At 34.5% G+C, this 22,894-nt stretch overlaps 1 protein-coding gene across 2 annotated transcripts in view; it reads right to left on the reverse strand.

The window, feature by feature from the left end:
- The window catches only part of LOC138691223 (neurotrimin-like), a 1,545,609-nt gene that overhangs the window by 413,238 nt on the left and 1,109,477 nt on the right, over positions 1-22,894 (reverse strand). For both annotated transcript variants that reach the window (XM_069813018.1, XM_069813019.1), the window contains one exon: positions 12,208-12,369. In XM_069813018.1, the coding sequence (XP_069669119.1) occupies positions 12,208-12,369 (162 nt within the window). The remainder of the gene's footprint in view (positions 1-12,207; positions 12,370-22,894) is intronic.

The raw sequence follows: 22,894 nt of genomic DNA on the forward strand, positions 1-22,894 counted from the left end.
TCAGGTGTATGCACGAAGGCATGAGCTTTGAGTAAACTATGTTTCAAATTCATGCTTTCTAAAATTAGTAATCCATGTTTGGAAACAATGCAATAAAATTGGGATATTTGAGTACAAATATTAAACGGGTTAGAGAAATTTTTGTTGATTATCTCACTTACTGAAACTATAATATTCTACCACTGATCACGTAGAGAATTATTACTGAAATAAAGTATCTAAAATATGTCAGAATATCCATTATCCTGAAGATCCTATATGCTTTTACAAAGCTAATTCTATTTCTTATTTATTTTCTCACAATACACAGCACAACTTACACATAAATATGAATTGGTATAATTTGTATAGACCTACTTCAGTATTGAACAGAAACATATTTTTGGTGTTCGTGACACTGGAAAGGCCACGTTAGCATGCCGTCCGTCTATAGCTTACACTTCTTTTTCAAATAAAATATTGCACAAATGTGTCCTTATTGTCATTATACGTGTTAATTCAATCGAAACATTGTCCTTAAGTGGTTAGTATCTATCATTAATTATTTTATGTAATTGTCCAAAAATTGCACAATATGATACTTTAAATGTCAATTACTGCAAGATGTGGCCTTATACAGAGTGATTCAGACCACCCGTAACGGTTAAAAAGCATCGTCTATCAAGACTGTCCCACAATAAGAGATGACATAAAACAGCGAATCAGGGACAGACCTGCCAGTCACTTGTCCACGCTGAAGTGTTACGAGTCACTGACAGTGTTAGAAGAAGAGTACGGGTGTGTGCTGCTCAGAACGGCAGACAGTTTGAACATTTATAAAAATTAATGGAATTGTCCAGTCTCTCAGTAAAATGTCAACATTAATTGTGTTGCTTACATTTTCGTCTTTTAACATTTCTGAATATTGATGGCATTAACTTTTTGTACGTTTTCTCATTGAAAGAGTAGGAATTGGTAAAAACGTTTCCTATGAAAGTTGTTTGTTTTGAAGAGCTCTATCAATTGATTCCTTATTTGACCCCGACTCCCATTTGAAATTTCAAAGCGATACGCCTCTGATCCTACTTCCTGTTAGAGCTGATTGATGAAATTAAGCTCATGTGAAAGTTCACATGTGGTTTAGTCGTAACTATTTTTTTTTTTTGTAGAAAATTTTAATGCACTAGTTTCCGAAATAAATTACTGTAACGGGTGGTCTGAATCACCATGTATATCTCAGAGTACTAGGACCGGTACTTGAACTTTTACACCTAATTTTACAATTAATATACCGGTACTAGAAGCCCTACTCTTCTATGAAATGTAATATTTGTCTGAGCAAAATAAAATTGGAATTATGTAGACCTTAAAATACAATCTTTAAGAAAACGACATTGGTCTCTGCAGACAAAAATATATATTTCCAAAGCGTTATAGGAATTTTCTTCTACTTTTATTATTTCGTAAGAAATAGTGTTAAACAAGAGCATGTATACATTAATTACAATTAATAATGACTTAATTGTAGAAAATAAATGAAGATTATTAGAAAATGTTTTCAAATTTTACAAATTTTCCGTGAGAAAGGAAATAACTTATGCATGGAACAATGAGATCATGGACATAATAATTATACAGGGCTATTCAAAAAGAAGGAGCGGATTTCAAACATTTATTTCTTCCAAACTACAAAAGATAGAAACACAATTCCAACGTTCCTGGACAGACGAAAGTTTAAATTTTGAACAGTCTGGGTAGAAGTTCCAATCACGGCCGCATTGGCGCTGTTGCTTGTCATGCGCGGCTGCATTGGCGCTGTTGATTGTCTGTAGTAAGATAGCGACACAACAGGAAAAAGCACTTTGTGTGCTGCAATTAGCAAAACTAGAGTCCATTATTGAAGTTCAACGTACTTTTCGCCGTCAGTTTAATAAACAACCGCCTCGTCATAAGCAGATTTACCAATGGCATCGAAAATTCGTAGAAGATGGTTGCATCCGCAAACAGGAAAGCACGGGACGTCCACGCACATGGCATGAAAATGTCGAGCGTATTCGTACAGTTTACGAAAGGAGCCCAAAAAAGAAAGAGATTCACCGAAGATTAACGTCTTCTGTGCCATATCTGTAAACTGGAGAAAATTGTGACAGGAATAACCTATCTAGACATGCTTAAAAACTGGTTATTTCCTGAATTTGAAGATGATTCAGACGACTTCATCTTCATGCAAGATGATACCCCGCCTCATTTCTTTAACCACGTCCGACGTTAACTGAATGACACCATTCCAGGACGTTGGATTGGAAGAGGAGGAGGAGATAAACTTTATCGCCGGTGGCCTCCCAGGTCCCCAGACCTCACTCCTTGTGATTTCTATCTGTGGGATTACGTAAAAGACCGTGTTTTTATCCCCCCTTATGCCTGACACTCTTGAAAGTCTGCGACATCGAATTGTTGAAGCTGTGAATTCGGTAACTAGAGACCAGCTGATTCGTGTGTGGCAAGAAATGAGCCACCGTTTTGATATTTATCGTGTAATACATGGTGCTCATATTGAATGCATACAACATTGGATCTTTCTCTGTCCAGGAACGTTGGTACATTGGAATTGTGTTTCTATCTTTTGTAGTTTGGAAGAAATAAATGTTTGAAAGCTGCTCCTTCTTTTTGAATAGCCCTGTAAATTAAATAAATTTATTTAAATGTCGTTTAATTTAATTTCTGCACAAAGTCTGTGCCAAAAATGTACAGCATAATCCTTTGGCAATACTTACTTCAATAACCGTTGAAATTCGATATCTGATGTTTATATACTTGATCAAAACGTCACTGCTGTTGCAAACTAGAACTGTAGATATACAAACACTTGCAGCGGACATGATTACTATGGTAAGCATTATTACAATATATCAACATGTACTTAGAAACTGATACGAACGTCTAATCCATCTTGTTAGCACGAGGGTTAAAACTAATTCAAATCAATGTATTCCATTCCATTACTGTATATGATTTAGTAATGAATCCAAAGAGGCCTGCAAATAGGTTCATTAATACTGTGGTATTATTTAGTGATTTGTCTGGGTATCACTATCAACACGCTATTACAGGAAACTGTTATATTTACTGGTGATTATGGAACTTTGTGTGTAATTGGTGTCCTAAAACCAGTATTGGTTTCAAATCAAGTTACGTTCAAATTCTGGTAATATTGTAACAGTACAAACAACTATGTAATACAATAGTCTTTTAATAAATGTATGATATCAAACAGTAGTAAAATAACAAATAATTATGTGAAATACTCATAAGTAAGCTTAGTATTTCTGCTACCAAACGACTCAAGTTGCGGGTAAATAGTCTATTTAGTAGGTGGAACCCAGGTGATGCAGCAGAGAAAGAGACAGACAAACATGTTCTTACTGCATGTTCGTAGAGTACAGCCAACCTGAAATAAAAGTAGAGCAACTACTGACTTTATAATCTAATGACGCAACAGCCTGAAGTTGGCCAAGTGACAAACATTTTTTCTTCATAAAGTATAGGTACAAAGTGCTGACGGAGTTAGGGCTCACTTGGAATGCGTTCCTTCGTGTACTTTTCTGGAAATTCTCTAAGCGGTATATTGGCATTGACCATCATGGTACATGGATCCCTGCAAAACATGGATTTCTTATCGTACTCTTTCTCAGAGTTTGATGGTACTGCTTGTTTTGAGTTACGTTCAACCATATTTCTATGCCTTTTTGTATTGCAGTGTCTTTCAATGCACTGTTTTCTTCTAACTTTTATATCTACTTTACACAACTTACATGTTATGGAAATTATTATTGGCTCCGAACTCCTGAATTAAGTCCTCCAGCCTTTCATACTTGGAACTTTTTGTCTTCAGCATTTTACCTCGTCGCAAATACAAATGTTACGTTAAGTAAATAATACGACTTTTACATTTCACTGGTTTAAAGCACTCGCTATGACCGTGTTCCGGCTTCAACACAAACTAGAGTAAGCGTGAGTAAGATGCGGTTCTATGTTGTATCAGACGGGACGTATCCCTGGGCTGTGACGTCAGGTACAGTATGAGAGTAGGAACTGTATTCCAGCTTAGACGTAGTTGAAATACTAAGCTTACTCATACGTATAGTGTATTTCCTTTTTATCCTCTGGCTGAGTGGAAGAGAAGGCCTCACAGCCTTAACTCTACCAGAAAAAAATAAAGTATTATTATTATTATTATTATTATTATTATTATTATTATTATTATTATTATAAGTAGATGCAAATATTTATTGTCAATTACAAAATTGTTCAGATTTCTTAAAATCGGGAAGTTTTACACGCTGAAATAGATCAATTTCATATTTTTCCAGGATCTCCGATAAAGACGAAATGATTTGGGCTTGCTGTTTTTCTGTTTGTATAGGCTAGAGAGTTTTGTCCTGAAAAAAGTATCAACGAGTCAATTGAGCCGAGAAAGATGTACTTGAAATATAATACAATTTTACTAGATATTCAGTTGACATGTATTTGGAAAACGGGAAAATGGCGGCGATTTACCCTAAATATGTTCTAATAATATTCCTATAGTTTCTTACATAACATAAAGTAATAAATAAGAAAAAACTGTATGTCCAAAATTTTAGACGTTATTACTTACATAACTACGCATAGAATGAAAACTTATGAAAAAAAAACTACATAAGATTAAAGGTATCAATAAGAACACATAGTATTATTAGTATATTTATGGGCGGTGTGGTAATAAAACAAAACAGAAATCTAAATAAAATACTCAATTTTATTTAGTTTTATGCTTCTATATAGGTTGGATAAAAAGTTATGGCAACACTGCTGTCACGTGGCGATGTTGCGTTTGAGAGAGAGAGAGACTTTCAAATGTCTTCTCCATTTATCCAAATCCTATACTTTTCCTGGGTCCCGCGCCGTGGCGTCGCGGTCTAAGGCATCCCGCCTAGGACTCGCGTTACGGAATGCGCGCTGGTTCGAGTCCTCATGGGGGAAGAAATTTTCTCATGAAATTTCGGCCAGTGTATGTGACCGGTGCCCACCCAGCATCGTGATGCACTTGGGGAGCTACGATAGGTGGCGAAATCCGGTTGCGAATACCAGCTATTACGGCTGGGGGGATCATCGTGCTAACCACACGATACTTCCATTCTGGTTGGATGATCGTCCACCTCTGCTTCGGCATGTGGGCGTGAGGCCAGCAACCGGATGGTCGGTCTAGACTCTTCACGGGCTGTAGCGCCACGGATTATTATACTTTCCCTGGGGTTACTTGTATTTTAGTATGCATTGTAATTTGTTACGATATATTACGCAATTAAATAATTATGAATATTGAACCCTTGATGACTAGATCTCTTGTAAAAACTCATGTGCGATAAATTAATGATATAAACTGCGAACATGGAAACGGCGGCTATGATCATGATGATTGTGATAGCGACGTCGATGATGATGATGATGATGATGATGATGATGATGATGATGATGATGATGATGATGATGATGATGATGATGATGATGACGACGACGACGATGATGATGAAGCAGAGATAATAGCTTTATATATGTAAAGTATTCGACAAATTCTTCCAGTGGAAAGAAATCCTAGGCACTTTATCTTGTGTGAAGATGTCCACAGGATCCAGAGGGAGGTGGAGGAAAAGAGTCTTGAGTTAATGCGAAGCTATTAGCAAGTTACGGTCCAGTGGTACTGTAAATTGGTTTCTTTCCAGGAACTTGAGAAGCTTGTAGAGGGAGACACCGAGATACTCATTAAATATGACTGAAGCAGCTTCGACAACGATTTGTAAATTAAAGTTTCAGAAATCAGCATATTGCAGAGGTGAATACTTGCGCTGATATAAGTAAACGTAAGTATATAATTCCATAAGAAAATCCACAAAAGATTAGGGAAAACACGGGAATTTTACTGGAAGCAAGCAAAGAGATAGGTTTGGAAGTAAATCCCGAAAAGACGAAGTATATGATTATGTCTCGTGACGAGAATATTGCACGAAATGGAAATATAAAAATTGTAAATTGATCCTTCGAAGAAGTGGAGAAGTTCAAATATCTGGGAGCAACAGTAATAAATATAAATGATACTCGGGAGGAAATTAAACACAGAATAAATATGGGAAATGCCTGTTATTATTCGGTGAGAAACTTTTATCATCGAGTCTGCTGTCAAAAAATCTGAAAGTTAGAATGTATAAAACAGTTATATTACCAGTTGTTCTGTATGGTTGTGAAACTTGGACTCTCACTTTGAGAGAGGAACATAGGTTAAGGGTGTTTGAGAATAAGGTGCTTAGGAAAATATTTGGGGCTAAGAGGGATGAAGTTACAGGAAAATGGAGAAAGTTACACAACACAGAACTGCACGCATTGTATTCTTCACTTGACATAATTAGGAACATTAAATCCAGACGTTTGAGATGTGCAGGGCATGTAGCACGTATGGGCGAATCCAGAAATGCATATAGAGTGTTAGTTGGGAGGCCGGAGGGAAAAAGACCTTTGGGGAGGCCGAGACGTAGATGGGAATAATATTAAAATGGATTTGAGGGAGGTGTGATATGATGATAGAGACTGGATTAATCTTGATCGGGATAGAGACCAATGGCGGGCTTATGTGAGAGCAGCAATGAACCTCCGGGTTCCTTAAAAGCCAGTAAGTAAGTAAGTAAGTAAGTAAGTAAGTAAAGATATAATTAAAACTAGCTACTTTTAAACGGTCACACAAATATCCAGTGGCGGCTCCTGCATATTTCTTAAGAGGAGGAAAGAAGTTAACAGCGCAAAATTACACATTCTTGAGAGAAACATGCTACAAATTAGCCTACATGCATACATGTAAGACAGATAATGTTAGGGTTGGCCTTCTCTTTTGTATAGCAATAATCTGTTCTTGTAAACTGAGTTTCCTAAATTGTCCAAAATATGTTTTCACTTCCATTCATTGTTGGATAATTGCACAAATTAACAATTAGAAGGAAATTCACAAACTCGCAGCATTTTTAGCGCATAGTACAGCATCACACGTGTTGGAAGATACTAGCTACGAACACATAACCAGAACCGTTTTACGGAAGTGGGAATGGGAAATAATCTGTTAGGAAAGCGAGAACACTGCACCCACTTACGTGGTCTGTGTTACCACATGTACATTTTACAAGTTCAGTATCGCATGCTTTTGAAGAATGTCAGTTCTTATAAAGTCATACCGCTCTGGTCATACTATCATTATTGTTCAAAGCTACGGGTGACCGATTAATTTTTTTATGTTAAAAATAATGCAGTTTGGAGTACTTTCAATTTCAAATATATTTGTACAAAACTGACAACTTGGCTGTTGTCCTGTATAGTAGACAATGAATGGAAGTGAATTTCAGGGGCCTAAAAGATCTGCGATACTAACGTAGAACTACTTCCTCTTTGTTTTTATGTAAATCTAACTTCAACTTTCAGATATCCTCGAAAGTTTCAAACCATGAATATAGCTTATATAAAGTGCAATGAATAATATATTTTGTTTTATAATTTAAAAAAAAAGTTTATATGGTATCTTTCATAGGTTTGCGTTAAAACTGTTTTTATTGTGCCTCCTCCTAGATGTGTTATAGTCTGGTTGAATGCAGCATCGTTAGATGGCAGCGGTAGCGAGCTTGCTGCATGACCACTCGGTTAACTGCAGTAAAGGAGGAAAGGATTGGCTTTCCTCCACACAAACAATCTCGCATCTTTCTCACAGTTTTCTAGCAGCACATGATTCCGCGTCGTTTAAAACCGATGAACCGAGGTTTTCTTATAGCTGTGAACTTAAAAATTATCGAATCTTCCTTGAATTTCAAGGCATGTATTTCATTTGGTATTTACTTTCAAAATAAGAAAAATGTGAGGAGGACGTTCCTCCCTCCCCTCCCCTGAGAAACCGCCACTGCAAATATCCATAGGTCATACATGATAATGACCTCCGTTAAATACACCAAGTATATTGTATAAAGCTACTGGTACATCGTATAATTATCCGTAAGTCACTTTGAAACAGCAGGAGTATCCAAAGGCAATGACATTGTGAAACTCGATATAGACGCATTCATTAAATTAGATGACAAAGGAATTTGAATGAAATAAAAAGGAAACGTGCCCTTCAACCCTTTTCTTTTCCACAAATCTTATAGAATCTGAGCTTTAAAGGTTCTATATTCTTCAGAGTCTGAAAAATTACTGGTTTTGTATGGATGATTAAATGAAGGGTTCAGAGTCATAGTGGGCCAAGCGCCATTCATTAAAAACGGAGAAAGCAAGAGTTAAAGTTAAGTGAAAACCATAGTTTAATAAAGATTGAAATATATTTTAGTTTGAATGTGTATACTCTATATTACTTGCTATATGCTTCCATCGAATTATGATAACTTCATTTTAACCCTTGTTTTCTACGGTTTTAGTAAATGGCGCTTGGCCCACTATGGTTCTGAACCCTTTAAATGTAACAGAGAAATGTTAAATGTTGAATAATAATAATAATTTACAACATTGTACATTGCTTCATAATAAAATTATTTATTTCTAATTTTATAGTAAATATTCCTTAATTGCTCAAAAATATTAATTCTCAAATATTGATAATTAAATTAGTTTATATGGTTTAGAAAAATACAGTATACATATAAAAGGTAGGCAAATTATCAGGTGAGAACAACATGAGAGCAACTTTTGCCTGGAATAGTTTTCCTACAAATACTTTCTTGTCCCACCAACGTTTCATTTTGACTGTGGCATAATGTCTTCATAGGTACATAGCTTTTACCCTTTGTGAAATTCTAGTTTGAAGATTTTTTGGTAGAAGTAATTTTCCAGGTCGAAATATTCATGTTACTTATCATGAAAACACTAAACAGGCTAATGAAAGTATCAGAATTGACGTTTTAAGAGCATTGTATTGTAAAGGAATAGTCGACAGTAATACCAAAGACATGGTGCACGAAGAATTTTTACAATTGAAGAAACTTGGTGCAAACTTTGCACCACTTTGAACATAATAGAAGTATCAAGTATCCAGCAGTGTTTTGCCACTGGCAAAGTCCTGCCCCACCACTCAAATGTTATTCTTTTCATAATTCACTTTACTGACGTTCTAACTTTAATTACCTATTATAATAACCAAATTATACTCCTAGAGTTCACCCTGTATCAATTATCTTGAGAATATTGCGGTAATCTGCGTCTAATTTATTTTTCTGTAGGCTATTGCAAAAAGCGCTCGAAGAATTCTTTTCTTCAAATCCTCCAGATTATTTGGATTGTTTACGTACACTTTTTGTTTCAGATTAATCCACAAATAAAAATCACAAAGATTCTCATATGTTCGCACTTTTTTCCACTAACTTCAATTTTTTTGTGATGATGGAATGTATATCCCGGGATAATTGCGACGAAATTTCCTCTTGCAGGATTTGTAAGAATGTTGTGTTTTAAAGTAACTATCATAAATGAATTGACTTTCTTCCTTCTAAATTATATCGAATTCTCACCATATTACACAATAAGCCACTCAAATAGCAACATGCTCAGCAACTCTGTACGTAGCCGGTTATCAGTTAACATGACTCGCGCCTGCCATATTAACTACGCCGGGAGAACACAGTTCGACCTATTTTGGCTGTTTATGATCAATTTAAACGCAGACATCCGGTACTCAGTTGTTATCCAAAGTTATACATCGACTTGTAATTTCAAACAATGTGGCCTCCGCGATCTCCAGATTTCAATCCGGTCGAATTTTGGTTGTGGAGAACGAGTTTTCCTGACACATCCAACAACCCTATTGCAACTGAAAGATGTGATCTCGCAAGAAATTGCCAATATTCCAAGATATTATCTGCAAAATGCTGTGTATGGTGTCGCACACAGAATGCTGTATGTTAAACAAGGGAGCGGCGGACATCTTCCCAATGTTTTGTAAACCCCATTGTTTACCCAACACTGTGATGTTTTTGTTTTTTCCCTATCTCAAATATTATAATATTTATAGCAGTTTAATGTTTGAACTACTCTATATAATGTAATGTGAGTAAGATATTGATTTAACGCGTTTACGATCTGATGCAGTTTAAAATCAATTATCCTGTAACCTTATTTTAATGTCACATTATTGTTGTAGGAAAAATTTGGGTTTGTTTTTTCTATGGAAATATTACTTTGTGCGTACGAGTACATTGAGAAGTTGCATTTTTTTATTGCAATATTCAAGCATTTATTTAAAATGTTAGATCACTGAGCGCTGAACTAACTTCAAATCTAGCTATTGTCACTTATTAATTTCATCGTAACATTCTATTTTCATATTTATAAATTTAATTATCACACTCATTGCCTCATTTTGTGATAGGCCTATTAGTTAGTGTCATGGTGGAATCTTCGGTATCACTCTTCTCTTCATGTATACAGTATTAAGGGTAACAGTACGAGTTAAGGGTAACAGAAAGCCAATAATATACATATATCTACATATGGGCTATTCCACCTCAAATGGACCGAAATATAGAGAAAATTGACCTTGCAGTTTTTAAATGCAATGAAACTTCTTCTGTCCGTTGACAACTGTTATACAATGCTTTGTGCAAAGTTTGAGGCATCAAAACTTCATAGTGTTTAAATTAAAAATATTTTAATTTAACGTATTTTCATAAAATTAGCAACTTTAAACTGTTGTGGCTCCAAAACCCTTTCACCCAATGATCAAAATCATAGTTTATTTTGATGCTGAGAAATTATAGTTTATATTGACATGTAAACAGTTTTTCTTACTTTTTATGGAAATGGAGAAATTTAGATCGTTCTTCATTAAGACGCCGCCTTTGCCCACGAAAAAATATTTTTAAAATATATGGTTAGATTCCGCATTGAAAGTACAAATAAGCACATATTTTTTATTGGTGCACCGTTGATAAGAAAGTATTGAAAATGTCAATAAAGAAAATAAATAGTACTCGCGTGAACTAACCAGCTGACTGTAAGTAGTCGAGACAAGCAAGGCCAGGAGACAAACACATGATGTGTCGTCTAGCACTCATGGCTAGGCTAGCTTTATAACAAGTTTTCATAAACACAGGAGTAAAATGACACCCAATGCTCGCTTATCTTCAGCTCTCGGCCAGTTGTGGGGTACTGCGCCGTTCAAGTCTAGGGGTGTGAAAATAATTTATTTAATACCCTCGAAACTTATTGCCGAGCCACTAAGCAAACAATGCCGAATCCCTCTTAATAATGCAAGGTTTTTTTTTTCAATATTTTTTACATTTTTACAAATGGGCAAAAATCCTAAAAGTAAGTAAAATCAGATTATCTGTCTCTCTGTATACAATAAAAATAAGTATTACTTCTTCTCATAACCTACTAAATGTCAGCTTCAAAATGAGCTCCCGTTCAATGTTCTGCAGTAAATGGTTCCAGAGTTCTGAGCGCTGAAATAGGCTTGTTTTTATAAAATACGCTAAATTTGTCGCTCAATAGTACGAAACCCGTTTGACTTTCGATAGTATATTTTTGAAAATGCACTCTCCTCAGCACCTTGTATAAATAGGGAAAAATTAGAGTATTGAAAAATACGAGGTTTTTTTACTGATCGATTTCATATGAAATAGCCCACATTTACAGATATCTATTAATAATACGAATAATTTCCAAATAACACACTTCCATTCTTCTCTTATTCTTGTATGGTGCAATATCCATAGACCTATATCGTAGGGTACGGAACGCAGCAATGTATATTGAAAATATTGGCGATCATAAGCAATACATGAACATAAAAAGGGCATTTGTGAAATCAATAAATGTTTATAAAGGTCACTAAACACTAATTAAGCTATCTAAATATAACTTGCGCAAAAATGGAAGCTAATTCGACGTGAAGTATCCTAGAACACAATAACACGCTAACAGTAATAATAATTTTGCAACAAACCTATGACGACTAACATATAATTCATTAATCTACATTAAATTTGAGTGGATTTCACCTTTTTAGTATGAAATCGTTAAGCTATTTCGCAGTTCGTATGGGTATAAACTTGTTCTGAAATTTGAGCTCCTCAAAATACGTCGGCAACACTATTGACATAAAATTACGCAAGTTGCTGTAAAATCACATGAAATAAACTGTTGTTTTTAAGACAAATGGTGATTTCTTACCTGGCATTCATATGTGCCATTGTCTCTCTTTTGCACATATTTGATTTGCAATGTCCAGTCATCGGAGCCTTCTGAATGAAGTACTTGGAACCTCTCGTCGTTGGTGTAGGTGAACATCCCAGAGGTGAGGATATGCCAATCCCGACGCCGCACCCACGAGATCTAGAAGACAATAACGTTTGTAATTATTCTACCAACCCAGCCGATATTATAACACTGCAGAAAGTCTCAGAGTCAGGATTATATAATTGTATTAAACATAATCGAAACTATATTAATCTCATATTGCTAGAAAAAATATCGTAGTAAATACAGTATGTAGTATGTCACAGGCAATTATAATGGGACATCAACGACTTTTAAGTAAATTAAACACAGGTGACTTATCTCCTGTTAAAATGAATGGAACTATTATCTCTTACAGTGATAGAGTAAAAAATCTAGGAATTTATATGGACAAAAACTTAAGTTGGAATACTCAAATCACACACATGTAATAGTACATTATGCAACGAGCCTATAATGATAGTAATTAAGACGCGAGGATGTTTATGAAACGAGCGCAAGAGAGTTTCATAATTTTCATACGAGCGTCTTAATTACCATTATAGGCAAGTTTCATGCGACTTTTTATGCTCGACTATATTTCTAACTTGAAATTATTCTTAATTATTGATGTTATTGTTATGTGAGTGAGTGCAATAGCCTACCTCATGAATTGTGAGATGAGCGCAGACGCGAAAGTATTGATTTTTCCCGGGAAACGAATATCGACGACCTTGATAATAGTAAGATAAACATTAGTCTTGATATAACCTTGAAATTGAATTCGACATTGAAAAACGAGATGACAAATTGAATTTATTTGAATATTATTTACAATTAACGCTAATTATTATAGTAACAGAACATAACCTTCTGCGACAGTATTGGATTTCCAGCCTCCCTGACTTTTCGATAGTTGTGTTTCGATTGCATATCCCAGAATAATCAAAAACCTGAACTTTAATGAATAGGTGTACTTTAATGGCATGCATTAAAGGACTGCTAATAGGTGTATAATTACTACATTTCGGCATGGTCGAGCATAAAATAATTGTTATGAAAATTCACACACTAAAAAGAATCCGAAATTTCCTACAGTTGGTTCTCAAGAATAATTTAGTGCAGTCACTCTTGATGTCTCGTTTTGATTACTGTGACACACTCTACACTGACCTTAACATGAGACTGACAGACAGACTACAGCGTGTTCATAATGCATGTGTTCGATTTATTTGCAACGTCCGTAGATCTCACCGTATCACACCTTCACTAAATATGCTGTCCTGGGCCCGTCTCAAAGAGCAAAGAACTATTCACTCTCTCACTTTACTCTTAAATATTCTTCAAAATTCTAACCCTAGCTACTTAGCTTCTCGTTTTCAACATTTGTCCTCATATCATGAAATAAATACCCGCTCACAACAGCATATCACACTCTCCATTCCTAAAAACAGAACATCCTTCTACTCTTCATCTTTCACGGTCTCTGCAGCTCATCTCTGGAACTCTCTACCACAACATGTCGGAGACTGTCGGACATTGTCTAGTTTAAAAAATAAACTAAAATTTCACTTTTTCAATTCAGATTCCTTTCAGTTACAAATCCTTTTCCCTGCGATAGTTTTGTAAAAATATGTATTTCTTTTCCTTCCTTTCCCCTTTTTGTTCTCTTGATCAGCAGATAAATTTATTATGATACCCTTTTTATTGTGAATTTTATTTAACTTTTGTATTTCTTTTTTTCTTATTTTATTACATTCCATTTTGTTGTATTCTTCCTTACGTTTTCCATATTAACCATTTGTACTAAATGAGTTGCCTTTTCTATATTCCAATGTACTTTACTTTCATTTTTTCTATTATGGTATTATTTTCATGTTGTTTAGTGTCGATTTTATTATGCTACTATTACTATTTTTTGTAATATGTTAGTATTCTGTTCTTTAACTTGCTAAATTTTCACTGCTTGTATACTTTTGTGACCTGGTAGAGTGTAAGAGAATGTCCTATGGCCTTACCTCTGCCAGTATAAATAAAGAATTATTATTATTATTATTATTATTATTATTATTATTATTATTATTATAAACTTGTTCCCAAATAATAACTGCCACATAAACGTGAAAACCAGCAAAATTTGGAAAAATGCAAACACTAATCAACTTGGAAACCGGGAAGAAGATCCTGCAAACAAAGAACTCTGGACAACCAAATGAAATGTATTATCGGCAGAGGAAAACCTCAGTAACAAAAGTAATTAAAAAACAACGGATCTAGTTTAGATATCATGATGTGTATGAAGTAGGCCTACCTATTCTTAGTTTATAAACGTCGTAATTATTCGTAAATTTTATGAATAAAATTGTGATAGAGACAACTGATGTAAATTAACTGTAGGGAAAGAAAGAAGAAGATATTAACAAGGGACTACACAGGATTCTTCGCTTTCGTCAATGCTATTCAATGTTTAGGAGAATGATATTCTAAACAAGAGGGCAGAACTGAATAATAAGAGAATTAAAATTATCAGAGCAGATGATCAGTTCATAAATCATAAATAAGATTCAGAAGACTATTTATAAATTGGAAGTCACAAATTAAACAAGTTTCTGAAAGGGTATCCTTTATCTGTAAAAGTTTCAAGAAATAAATCTAAATTAAAGGCGCTTAAAGGTAAAAATCCAAAATAGAACCAAAATGTTAATACAAAACAAAATTATCTAGCTAGTAAATACATTCTACTATTCATAAAGTTTGAAAAAAAAACTGGTATTATTAATAATAATTGAAGGGTTCAGAGCCATAGTGGGCCAAGCGCCATTTATTAAAAACGGAGAAAGCAAGGGTTAAAGTTAAGTGAATACCATAGTTTAATGAAGATTGACATATCATTTAGTTTGAATGTGCATACTTTATATTACTTGCTATATGTTTCCATTCAATTGTGGTGATAACTTCACTTTAACCCTTGTTTTCTACGGTTTTAGTAAATGGCGCTTGGCCCACTATGGTTCTTAACCCTTCAATTCAAACCCAACAAAGTAACAAAAATTTCAAGGATAAAGCCATATCATACTTTAGCTCTTCCTGTGCTACTCGTATTATATGGCAATGAATGTTGAGAGTATTAAAGCCGAAAATAAATTCAGACTGAAAGATTCCAAGATGAAATATGTGCTAAGAGCTATTATTGGAAATTATCGGTCAGATTAAAAAAAAAACAACAACAACAAAGGCTTTTTCAAGAACTGAAACTAATCACAATTCTGGAAAAATTAACAAAATACAAAACGAATTGTATTAAACACGTAAACCAAGATTAATAAAGTGTCCAGATCAAGATTAATAAAATTAATAAAGAAATATATTCCAAATGGAATAAGATATCAGAGCAGAATAATAAACAGACGGATGACTTCTAAGGCCGCCAACAGATCAACAGTATTCTGCGAAACTTAGGGTGCTATTCATAGACATTTCGCTAGCCCGCGCTACGAGCGTGCTAAATTAGCCCCGGCTATCGAGTGGTTACTTGTATAAAATTCATATCATATCATATCGCTAACACTGGTTTATGAATATGAAAAACGTTAGTTCGCTGATCATCCACCGGAATCCCGCGCTAAGAATGTCTATGAATACGGCCCTTTATGATTAAAACAGGGATGTTAAAGCTCCTATATTACGTGCTCATACTAAAAGCAATACAAATCTAACAAGGTTCACTTTTACCAAGATAAAGTACAATCATCGCTTTTAAAGAAATATTGTGCGGGTTCTTGAGAGCACGCAGTGCAGGTACTTTGACATCAATGAATTAAAAGAAGATCGAAGAAACGCACAGGAAATTATCTTCAAATGACACTGCACATTTTGACGTGTGCAGTAACAATAATTTATTACATGTAGTTATTTTAAAAACTCTATAACCTAACTGAAACTAATATAACAGGTAAAATATTGTACTTTAAAACATACAATTCCAAATCGTAATCTTGTGGAGTTATAAAATTCTATATAATACAAAATATAAAATATCATTTTTCATGAAAATTATTATCTATCTAGCTTTTAGAACCCCGTCCTTGACGGTGTGCATTTTCTCTGTAATTCTGCAGTTACGAAATATTTTAAAGTTCTACTGACATGCAAAAATTAGCAGAAGCATCAGAAAAAACTTCATGTGAAAATTCAAAGCGTTCTCCAGGAAACATGTTTCGTTCAGGAAATACTGTGAGCCTTTTACTGTTATAGATTGCCCAGGAAATAATGTGAACATTTCCCCTTGATCGAAAGTAGGAAAGTTTTGTGTTATGTAGTACCCGTATGGACAGATAACATAGGTTGGAGGGAAGTTAAGGCTAGAGCATCAGTATAAATCTGACTTTCATTCAGTGTATCTCAATTACTTTGTGTCACTGCAGTGTACATTGCAACAGAGAATATTCAATTATGTTTCCTATATTGCGAAGAAATTGCACAAAAAGTATCGTCTTGTAGGCCTACATTTATGGAAATATTCTGGCATTCAACAATCTGATTTAACACTCCAGAATTTAGTAAACAGAAGTCAGAGAAACTGGATAATATATCAACAAATAAGAAAGCAACTATAAGCTATTGCGTTGTAACTGAAGAAATAGACTGGTTACAACAGTCTCCCACGAAATCGTAAGAAAATTAGGTCAACAAATAGAGTGTGAAGACATCAGCTTGGAAAGCGATAAATTTATTAGGCTAAAATTAAAGGCATAAGACAAATTGAATGGAACGCACCACATGCCATACAAGATAGATACAGCGTGTGACTGATTATTACTTACTTACTCACTTACAAATGGCTTTTAAGGAACCCTCAGGTTCATTGTCGCCCTCACATAAGCCCGGCTTCGGTCCCTATGTTTTGCAAGATTAATCCACCCTCTATCATCATATTCCACCTCCCTCAAATCCATTTTAATATGATTCTCCCATCTACGTCTTGATCTCCCCAAAGATCTTTTTCCCTCCGGTCTCCCAACTAACACTCTATATGCATTTCTGGATTCACCCATACGTGCTACATGCCCTGCCCATCTCAAACTTCTGGATTTAATTATGTCAGGTGAAGAATACAATGCGTGCAGTTCGGCGTTGTGTAGCTTTCTCCATTCTCCAGTAACTTCATCCCTCTTAGCCCCAAATATTTTCCTAAGAACCTTATTCTAAAACACCCTTAATCTCTGTTCCTCTCTCAAAGTGAGAGTCTAAGTTTCACAACTATAAAGAACAACCGGTAATATAACTGTTTTATAAATTCTTACTTTCAGATTTTTTGACAGAAGACTAGATCACAGAAATGCTTCTCAACCGAAACACGCATTTCCCTTATTTATTGCGCGTTTAATTTCCTCCCGAGTGTCATATGTATTTGTTACTGCTGCTTCAAGATATTTAAATTTTTCCACCTCTTCGAAAGATAATTCTCCAATTTTTATGTTTCCATTTCGTACAATATTCTGGTCACGACACATAATCACATATTCTGTCTTTTCGGGATTTACTTCGACTGATTATTATCTTTTCAAAATATTTGCCGACTGCTATCACTGTGAGTCACTGATCAGCAGACTGTTACTGCCGATGTCACAATTCAAATGGTGTCGTTCTGAGTGAAACCTCTTCCCAGGCGTATATCCGTTATACATATACAAACTTAAACTGTATTTCGAGTCTTTTTAAGGACAGATATTATATAGATTCGATCAAAGCAGAGACAGCGATATCAAAAGAGGCACAATACCAAAGCAAGTAGCCTATGTACGAGTAGACTAGTATATCTGGCTAGTCAAGTGGCACTAAACGGAGGACAAATACTGGCATAAATATTACAATAAATTATTTACAAAAATGTATTGGATCCAGTGTCACGCATAGGACAAAAAACTTAGCAATACACAGAGTGAACCGTAAGGAATTTAATTAATGTTAGGGGTTATTACTTTAGAATTTCAAACAAAAAGTTTAATACAATTTTACTGTTTTTTGCCTCTTTTTCGAGATAATAATTGTTTTACTTGAAACATCTCATAGCATGTTTTGGGAAAGATACTGATTTAATTCCCAGTAAATTATGATAATAAATAATTTAAAGAATTTTCGTTCTGTACTTTAAATGTGCAAATATTTGACAAATGTAACTTTTCGTTCTGCGCAAAAAATTTTTTCAATGTTACATTTGTTCGGATCAAATTTCTCCACATTTAGAGGATAAAATTAAAACTTCTTTCAATAATTTAATATCATAATACACTGCTGTCTTAAATTGACTGGGGATATTGGGAATTAAATCAATAGCTCTCCCAAAAGACGCTATAAAACATTTCATATAAAACAATATTTCACCTCGAAAAGGAAACAAATATGAGAAAAAATTTATTACACTTCTTTGTTTGAAATACAGTGCAGCTCCACAAATAGACACTCACTCTCGTATAGTTCACGATGCAAGGTAAGTCAACGCATCCTGTCCCGCGCTGCACAGGGCTAACCAGTTGAACCAGTGCAGTAGTGTGCAGATACTCGTACACGTTGGCAGCAAGGCAGGGAACAAAAAATGTGTACTTATGTTGAAGCAGGAGTTACAACTATTGGAACGGTTTAAAAAATGTGAATGAATCAGAGCCATCGCTCAAGAATTTGACGTTTCGATGAGAACAGTGCATAGCATAAAACAAAATTATTCACCTAAATACGAGGCATTCTGTAGTGATTACAAGAAGCTTTGTTATTACCACTTAATTGTAGGATGAAAACACAGCTTATTTTGTGTAATTTCCTAAATGTAATCAATAAGGATGATTTATGTTCTCCCTTGAAGGATATACACCATTTAAAATAATTTAATACACAAACACAACTATCACATGAAATGCCCAATAAGTTTTGTAACTTTATTCTCTTCAGCTCTAACCAGCAATAGCAATAATCCAGGTTGCCGGGCGACGATAGAAAAGATGCGAAAACAAATGAATGAGGTGTATGAACAATTGAATGTTCTTTCGTATTTAAGTATAAAAATATAGGGGTGCCGTTTTCAAATTTCAAAGTGAGGGTGGCTGCGATGGGAGGCGAAATCAAAAATGAAATTAAGCCTAATTTAAGACTTCCCCTTCAATATCTATATTTACGTGTTTTTTTGTTTAAATTGAATTCAATTTAAATAACTAGTTACTTAGAATGGGATGTTTTGAAATGAAAACCCTGTATGTAGATACATTTAGAGAGTTTTTCCTCCAGAAGTTTGTTTTATATTTCAAATGTATCACGTGTATTATACTTAATCACGAAGTTGTTTTGTTATATATTTTGCATATACTACAATATATTATTTAAAATTACATATGTTAATTATTTATGTTTCGGACCGCACGCCATAAAAACATTGTACAGCCCCTATGTTTACCAATGTCCGCAGTACTCAGTAGAAAGACAGAGTTCGTACCTCGTCTCTCACACGTACCATTGGTGTGTCTTTTTGTGGAGTTCCACTGTATCTTAAAGAATAATCTTCCGAAATTAATGACATTACTTACGGCTTATCCTGTATATCTCCACAAAATATAAAAATGAGAACGTATTAAATTTCAAAGCTATATGTATAGGATATACCTCTGATTGAGGTTCTCGCTGATATGTACAGTTTCCTTGAAAAGGAATGAGACGATTGAATATTCCTAAGTCTCAGATGTAAAACACTGCGCATGATCAGAGACCAGAGCACTGATACACAAGATAACGAATACTGAGTTACTTAGATTCAAGCTATTTGGTTTGTTACTAGCATCGTTCCGGAATACACTTCAAAAACTGCAAAAAATATGATAATATTACGTAAATAAGAGATAAATATATACGTAAATCGTGTAGTTAAATCGACAATGGACCTTCATGATTAGATCGACACTCCGCACAGAAAGTAAAGCTTTCGTGTCGTTGCAATAGCTCAGACGCTAAGATCTCTGCGTGTTGTGTAGAAGAGAGCGAGTTCGATTCTTAGTCTGTATGAACGATTTTTTTTTCTAAATAGCGTTGAAATAGAGTTTTACAAAGTCCTCAGATTAAGTGTTAATGATCACAGAAATTACAAAATTACAAGTTATAATATTATAAACGTTAATCTAATAAATGCATTTATACACACACACACACAATGTAAATGCATATATATATATATATATATATATATATATATATATATATATATATATATTAAAAACTAACAATTAAAATGAAATTAAAAATATATTCCTAAGCCACACAGACAAACGATTACAAAGGTTTAGAGTCCTTAGTCTATGTCATTTGTTGAGTAATTATTACGATATTTTATTAGTAGCTTTCCCATATGTGTAATAAATGCACTCGCACAAAACAATTTTTGTTAAAAGTGTGGCTTTGGATTATTTCATTCTCACCCCTTCAGTTGATTTTAACTATTTTATCTACGTGTTTAATTTTATTGTGCATTCAATTTAATTCATGTTTTGATTGAATGTATAAGCACTGTTGCAGTTATTGATTAATTACATATATTAATACTAACTATTAAATGCATGTGTTAAGTAACTAATTGCAGTATCTTTTGCAAAATCTTGAATGTTTAAGTTGTCAATAATATTTCTGTACTATATACTATAAGACGTTAAAAGAATTTGCAATAGATTTGGGATCCTCTACTTTATAATCACTCATTTTAATGAAAAAATATGTTCTTTCTTAGGATATCTACAAGTTTAACTTTAATAATATTCCGAATAGCTTTAATTGCATTATCTGGATTTTGTTCTTTTCTATTCAAATGTGTTCTATTTCCCTCTTTCATAAATTTTGATAAATTACACTGTACTTCTTGTAGTACTTAAGAATATGAAGATAGTGACATTGCAGCTCATTACATATAGATTCTTCTTTTTAATACATGAGATTTTTAAATCCCTGTATTATCTACATAATTTTACTTTAGAATTTTTTCACAACATTGAGTGGAGAACATCCACTGAAGTGATTCTGAAATGAAGTGAAAAATACAATACATTTACTCTTAATATCAGTAGTACCAGTAACATATACGTTTTTCCAAGATTCATTTTGTAGACATAAATGTAAATAATCACTAGATACAGCATTTACGACCCTTTTTTAGTTTTTAAATTAATATTTTGAAATTGTTCAGTAACATTGGAAACAGGATATGTTTATCATGTTCATACAAGCCATTGATTATAGGTGCTGCCGAATAGGAATTCAGTCTAATTCAGTGTACAAAACTTTTATCAATGGCTGTGCTACTTCAGCTTGTATGCTGGTGGGGGAAATGAGTATACGACTAAGATTTCCAATTTCAAGGAGTGAATTTAATTTACTTTTGCGGAAAAGTTCCGAGAGATAATCTATGTTTATGTCACTACAGATCACAAATTCCATATGAAATTTCTAAAGCCTTTTCTTTACAAATTCAATGTTGGCTATAAATATTAATAAATATTAAGGAATATGAATGATTGTAGTTAGAAGTCTGATTTATATTATAAAAAGCAAGAAGTTACATTCCTCGGCAAGATTCGAACTTTTCGATGCTTGGTTTTGTCGTCCAACGCATAAGCACGGACCTAGTCAATGCTTATGTTAATAACCTACAATTTAGCTGTAGCAATGTGGTGTCATAACTTGGGGTTTGCTTACTTAATGTAATTAGATTTAATTTGATTAGCTTCGCAACAATTGGACTTCCTGTTATATCCTGTTATTTAAATATTTAAGTTAGAGTTGATTTATTAACTCTTACTGTGCAAGATGACCCTTATTTCAATAATTCTATATCACGTTAAATAGTCATTGTCTACACTAAAGTATTATCATCATCCCTCATTTCTCACCTTAATGGCGAACAGACGTGACATGAGACAGCGAGTTATAGCTCTAGTTGAGGCTGGATATGGGGTTAGATCTGCTGGCCGTTTGGTCGGTGTTTCTGGAAGTACAGCCGAGAGGTGGGTTCATCGTTACCAAAATTGAGGGGAGGTCGAAAATCGCCCTATTCCTGGGCGTCCCCGGATTTCTTCATTGGAAGAGAATGCTCTCTTATTCGAGGAAGTTCGACAGGACTCCTTTCGGACTGCTAACGAAATAAGAGCAGCATCTAACTTTCCCGGTGTTCACAGACTGTGATCAGCAGGTTGAGGAACCGCGGTATTAGGAGCCGGAGGGCTGCGCAAATGGAAATATTGGGGGAAGCACAAGCTGTCGACCGTCTTGCCTTCGTTATCAATCGAGTGATTTCGATTGGAGAAATGTAATTTTCTCCGACGAAACAACCATCTCGAGTGATTACGAAAGTCCTGTCCGTGTTTATCGTGAGGATGGTCTCCCACATGATCAGCGCTATGTGCACCGACGTGAAAGATCGGGGCGCTTTAGCATATTGTCACAGTCTAGTATATACAGTCGCGAAGCTCAATACGTAGTAAATATGCAAACATTAGATTGTTGCTCACCACTAGGATCGCTAATATCGCCTCATTACAGGCAATGCAAAATAGTACCGTCACAGTCTATTGTTTCTAGCACCCTCAAAACTCAAGCTTCGTGACTGTATATAGTA

Source organism: Periplaneta americana, chromosome 16 (assembly GCF_040183065.1).
Source record: "Periplaneta americana isolate PAMFEO1 chromosome 16, P.americana_PAMFEO1_priV1, whole genome shotgun sequence".
In the NCBI taxonomy this organism is placed as follows: Eukaryota; Metazoa; Arthropoda; class Insecta; order Blattodea; family Blattidae; genus Periplaneta; species Periplaneta americana.